We start from the raw sequence: 6,704 nt of genomic DNA on the forward strand, positions 1-6,704 counted from the left end.
TCAGCAGCAATGCCACCCGTTCATGTTGGTTTTTTCGCTTGTAAAAGTAGTTAATGTCCAGGTCATCGAAATATCCGGCCTTGCTGAAACTCAAACGCTTTACAAATTTCTGCATATGAAGGATGGCCGGGGACAATGTATGTTGTACGTAATATGTTCTCAGCAATGCCTCATCATAGCAAATGCGCATTGTTTCCAGAAATCGCCCCTTAAGAGTTGCACTAAAACCAACGCGATATTCTCGAGCTGATGATGACATTGCTGCGTTTGTCATGCCTGTCGCCGGCATCATGCCGCATGGCTCATTCGTACGTTCAACCTTGTAGCGTATGTGCTCTGTACAAACGAATTGCCGCAGCTCATGTTTCTCGCCCTGCCACAGAAATATTTTATCCTGTAAGCAGCGTAGACATATTGTCCTTGAATTTTGCAGCATCTTGAGCCCATTGCTTTCATTATACTGTTTCGTTGCATTGGAGAATCCCTTTGAACAATGGAGTTCAATGGTAGCACCGCGTGGTATCGACAAGAGCCCTCTTTCGTTTGGTAGCCAGAACTGAGTCGTACCTGGCACGAGGTATAATGGTTGCGGTTCATTCACGTCCGGAAAATCTTTTTGTATATCCAGTAAGCAAGGCGGACCTAGAAATATGCATAAAACGCCCGAAAAATACAAATTAACAAACGCTTTATCCACAGGAACAACAATATCGCAATAATAGCAAAGATTGATTTTTAACTCGTAGTCGTATTGCAATGTATTGGCTGGAAAGTGTCGCCGGACAATTACGCATACGAAAACGTAAGTCGCCGTACTATGTAGCTGTGTAAAAATGAATTCCTTGTGTGTGTTGTGCTCTTCAAAGTTATATTCAAAACTTCTATATACCTGCATGGCTCATTCTTATATCTACGACAAAGTATGGGATAGATGTCTTCAACAAAGGAGGAGGAGGATTCATTTTGTCAAAACCAACCCAACACCCAGAAGGAAACTTCATCAAGTGTATATATGGTTGATTACTATCAAATTGTGGATTGATCTAGAGATACCTGTCCTTCCATATGTGTGTTTGTGTGTCTGTCTGCGTCGATTAGTTTTCCGATCGCCAAATTTAAGATGTTCGCTTTAAGTTCGGCAAAAACATTTAAAGGCTTGGTAGATAAGTTCCAACTGAAGATGAACCAAATCGGTCAAAGCACACGCCCACAGTACATCTGTGCATACATGTGTTACTAAAAGCAAAAAAGCCGGCTTTTCATACATTGCTCATAAACTACAGCAGATGTGAAGACAAAAGTTTTCACATATATTCTGTAGCTGTTCGCAGAGCACCTGCAAGACATAGAAAAATCGGCTGAGTTCATTCAATCTTATAACGCATCGAAATTTCATTCTGTTGTTGTTCTTTTGGATAAAGAATCGACTATGTAAACATGCTCCTGTGACTGCAATCATTTCCTTTTCCTGGCTTGGCACTTGTTTCGTCTTACAATACATGCAATGTTCGGCTAAGGCTGTAAGTGGAAGCGGACTGTAATCAATAAAAGTTAACGAAACGTGAAAGTAAAAAGGTGAAGACACAACATAACCCCTTTTACAGATGATGAGCTATTTTTACATATTAATGCATTTATTAATCTACATGAGTTTCAATATAATGAAACGCCCTACATCCTTGGTGAATAGAAAATCCATACGAAAATCTGCTGGAAGATAAGGAGAAATAGGTTCACATTTTGAACAGCATTACGAAATAACTGGGAAAAGGCATTATGTTATATATTTGAAGTAGTAAGGTACACCAATTTGTTTTGTTACATAGGCAATATTTTCGAAAAAATCAGGGTTTTTTGCTCGGCCAAACAAACACACAGTTGAACATTTTTTCAGTTCTACTTTCGACTCTAGCACTGTCACCATTAATTCCTTACAGAAATTTGTTCTCAAACATAAGCAGAGGAATAAATATAACTTGTCTGTTGCTTTAGCGCAACAATCATGTAGGTAACACTCGAGATAGTCCTACATAAGAGGAGAAAGCTTTGTCTGCACTGCAGTCACTGCGTTAACCTTGAACTTGAACCACAATTGCTCAGTGACGTTGATGGCTCACTTAAGAAACGAACTTTGTTATTCGGAAGTCTTTTCATTAGGTATTATCTGGTCTATGCGAACATTCAACGAATTTATAAAAACAGTGAGCGAAAAAATAATCACCTAGCGTAAGCTACCGAAGAAGAAACGTTCGAATGTTCGTTAAACAATTTATTTATTGTTTTGTTGCTTACTTCCAGAAGGCCGACGTCATATTAACAGCGAAGGCCGACTTCTTATTAACCGCGAGTATTTCGACGCCGTTGTTGAGAACTTTTCCGAGTTGAAGTGTATTTATGTTTGTGTTAACATTGCCGACTGAGTTATATAATTCTTTTAAACTCGAGCAAACAGATTCTATTTCGTTTATATACTAAATAGGCATTGGTTGCAAAAAAATTCCGTCTCCGAAATGTATGGTGAGACACACAGAGAGTTTTACTCATCCATTTCACTTTACCTTGTACGTCGACGCGTTCCAGGTTTACATTGTTAAACTTTTCCGTCAGATCGTCTACATCATCTGCTGGCTTAATGGCTACTTTACCACTTGCATGATTAATTTGCATCAAAAATGCGAAAGAAATCGTTAAAAAGCTTGAGTAAACTTTCACAAACGTTGTCAGCATCTTATAAATAAATGCGCAACAAGCATACGTCAGCATTAAGAGCCGAAATCAACTGGAAGCTGATGAGTGTAAAACAACGCCAACAAGCGCGTCAAGTTTAGCAGATGGTGCTTCTCTAATTATAGAGTTTCAAAACACTTGTTCCTCTCATCAAAGTTTTGCAAACAAAGCTGAGAAAACTGATATTTGTAGATAAGAAGAAGAGTTTGTTTGTTTTTAGTGTATACGATAAGTACGGCATACTCCATCAGTCCGATTAATGGGAACTGTAGTATGCATACACAAATGATTGTTCTATGGCATCAACATATGATCAACAAATCCACTCCACCTCCTGCATGCATCTTAAGGGTTTTACTTCAGAGTTCATATTTATGTCCATGCGTATGTATGCCTATAATTTAAGCGACCTTCCCTTCTTAAAGGTAAGTAGAACACTGGACTTGCATCGGCGAGAATCGAAGCCGGGCCGCTTTCGTTTCAGGCGAGCATTGTACCACTGAACCACCGATGCGTATTTCAATCAGGTCACAAAGAACTGCTAAGTTTTAGAAATTTATTTGCTACAGCGATGATATTGAAGTGTAGTTTCAGTGTAAAAGGAGGAAATTAACATAAACTCTGTTTGCAAAGATTTAAAATAATCTTAGAATTCACATAATGTATACCATGAATGTAGCTTAGAGGGAGCTTAAGTGCCGGTCAACCAGAGACGGCTAGTAAGTCAGCTACACGAGAAACTGTAACCAGGCAGAGATGCGTATTTAAAGCTAATTATCTCATGTCTTTTGTCCGCTGGGTGGTAGTGTCGCACTGCGGTCATGAAAATGACAAATACGGGCATCAGTCAACCGAGTGGAAAGGAATGCGTATTAGAAGCGATTTGAGACAATCAACAAAATAATAAGTTTGACGTCCCTCGGATGTAGGTTGGTGTGTATGGTAAGGCTGTTAAATCATATAATTGAAACTTGGTGTGGGATTATCTATCATCAACTATTGCCTGTACGTCCTATCAATGTTTGATTGATTCCGGTCTGATTTATGCTGGGCTCTCTTTCGTTTTTGTTTTGTTTTCGTTGTGAGATTCCAGAAATTGCTTTGAATGAAAAAATACATAGTTGCAACCGCGATGAAAGCAACACGGCATCGCGCTGCCTGTAATGTGCAGCAACGTTCAACTAGAGTCTTGTGTAAGGAGTGTTTTCATGCTTATCTGCAAGAATTTTTTACGTATATTACATAATAAAGCATAAAAATGGAAAGGATAAGACAGTAAATCACAGTGACCTCTGTATACGCTTCAGGAGTGAGGAATGGGCGCAGTCATCTAATTTTTAAGTCTATAAAAAAGAGATGAACTTTTCATTTCAAACAAATTCTTTGATTAACGCCCTTTGGGAGCAAAAAGTCGTATTTATTTAATCAAAGTGTTCGGTTAAGATGCATTACGATTAAAATGTGAATCTCTAGTTGTGCAATAAGTACTCGGAAAATGGTTATTTGTTTCAATTTAATCAAAAAGTTACTCGAGGTGAGATGATGTTTATTGTTGTCAGTTGTAATCCTGGAACGAAGATATTTTTTATCGAGAAGATGGAAAAGTTTATTGGCTCTTATTAAATACAGTTGAAATTGTAGGGTGAAAACATTCTTAAGTTGAATTAATTAATTACTTGCTGGAAGGTCAACTGCTAAAAATAAATTTCTTATAGGGAAATCTTACGAAAACCGAGGCGGTAAACTGGTTTCAAATTTGATTTGCGCACAATGCGGAAGCTGCTATTCAGATTTCGCTCAAATTTTCATTGCATGAAATGGTCTTTCTCTCGATGTAAAGTGAATTCGGTAGTGAATAGAAAATTGAAACGTCGATATGATAAGATTTAACCCTTTGCTTTTTGAATTTTTAAATTCAAGATGAAAAACACCATAGGAGGACAAAAATAGAAGTGAATGATGGAGTATGAAGTGACCAACTACAACGAGATGAGCACAACTTACTTTTTTCGTCCCGTTAATGAGGATTATGATGTCAAATTGTTAATTTTAATGAACCTGTAGGAAGACGTCTGGCAAACTATCCGCTATACCGTCTATTGACCTCCCACACATTAAGTGTATGAGTTGATATCACCCATACGTAGCGATGTCAAAGCTCGACAAATACATCGTAGGAAAGCAACTGAACAATTACAATGCAGCGAATATACTTCGTTAGTGGCAAAAAAGTTTCTCCTAAGTCCAAACAATTGTTTCACATGGATTTTATTTTTACATGAGCTTGACGGAGTGTTACTTAGCCGTATCATACGCTATAGCAATGGAAAATTGGGTTGTGGTCATTCGATCGTTTGGCGGACGTAAGCAAGAAACGCAAATATTAAAATTAAATTTAATAAAATTTAGGTTAAAACCTCTGCCAATAATTAATGTGCTTCTCACACATACAAACATAAGTATAAGTACATGCATCTACGGATGAACACATTAGTGTAGAATCGAAAATATATTATATTTACTCACGCGCACCCATCTCCATTCAGTACGAATTGTAATATTTGATGATATCGGCAAACGTGTTAACCGCAGAATATTCTACAGTCACATGCACCCGAATGGGGTCGAAACCTCATGTATGCAGGCGTAAGAAGGCACAGAGCTTTATAAACTAGCACCCACACGCGAACACATTCCCAAGCTCACCATAGACATACACATATACCCGGTTATTTGTACACACGTTAATATATAATTTGCGATGGTTTTATAAAGAACCTTAAGGGCTGATTCGAGGATATATGTGCACATACGTCCAACCGACTAACCAACAACCAAAAACCAATCATGTACTCATACACATAACACCATTAATAACAGATAGTATTGTATGGTAGTATAGTTGTGGGATGATGTAGTTGTATAGCGGCGGCATTGGTAAATAGTTAGTAGCGACAAAAACGATCATGATCGTGTTGATAATGATGATGGTGATGGTGATGTTGATGGCGATGTTACGTGTTGAGGACTTTAATCAAAAGTGACCCACTTACTGTTCCGATATTTTCGTATATTTTGCAATTAGCCCAACAAAAAAAGAAGAAACAACACGCACACAAACACATAACTAACAGCAATTGTAATCAACAAAGGTAGAAAAGGATATGCTATAGTACGGTACTGCAATACTCCTACTCTGTATAACACAATGAGATGAGAGTCAATTAAAGTGTGTGCCGCAGAACAGCAAATTGCATAAAAAGGTTGAGCACGCACACATACGTACATACGTACAAGTACATGCACGAGCCTGGATATGCCCATGCAGCAGATTGCTTACATTTTAGATCATATTAAATATTTAATTGATAACAAAATGGTCAACAGTTGGTGCTTTCACACAAACGCAGTCACACGGATGTGTATGCCTACATGCGAGTGAACGCATACAAGTTGTGTTTGGCTGAGTGCGGTGTAGAATGAGATTAAAGTAAATTTACATAGTTTTAGTATAAAAAATGTACTCTTATGGCATTGTATCGTGAATGAGTGTGTGTGTGTGTGCCCGCGTAAGCACATATGCATATGCATGCATATATAGATGTATTCGGATATTTATGTATTTTAGCCTGACATTTAATGACTTATACTCCCCTCCCCCACGACACTCAGCCCCTTTCCTTTGCCTTCATTTTAGGCAGTACCGCCGAGAATTTGTCCAGATTGGCTCAGCAAATGTTGGCCAGATGCCAAGTTTTCAGGCAATTTCGTGTTAATTTACATATTTTAACAACTGTTTGCAAAAACTGGTTTATTTTATACTTTTTTCTTTTATTTTAACTTACATTTATGCACATTCACCTCCACAGATAGATTAAGACAATCTTCTGAGGAAAAGTATCGCTTCTTTTACCTGATTTCGCTCAATTACTAAAATTGCTTTATTCTAGTTCGGATTATACGGCTCTAAGTCATAT

The 6,704-nt window shown here is 37.9% G+C and overlaps 1 protein-coding gene across 1 annotated transcript; it reads right to left on the bottom strand.

The window, feature by feature from the left end:
- Positions 1 to 3: 3 nt before the first annotated feature.
- Positions 4 to 2,777, bottom strand: LOC119643242 (the record flags this gene model as incomplete). Its single annotated transcript, XM_038042584.1, has 2 exons — positions 2,559 to 2,777; positions 4 to 642 (listed from the first exon to the last, which is right to left on the bottom strand). Coding segments are annotated over exons 1-2 (844 nt in total), but the record flags the coding sequence as incomplete, so codon positions are not given.
- Positions 2,778 to 6,704: the final 3,927 nt, after the last annotated feature.

This window comes from Glossina fuscipes, unplaced genomic scaffold, assembly GCF_014805625.2.
Source record: "Glossina fuscipes isolate IAEA_lab_2018 unplaced genomic scaffold, Yale_Gfus_2 59455, whole genome shotgun sequence".
Taxonomy (NCBI): Eukaryota; Metazoa; Arthropoda; class Insecta; order Diptera; family Glossinidae; genus Glossina; species Glossina fuscipes.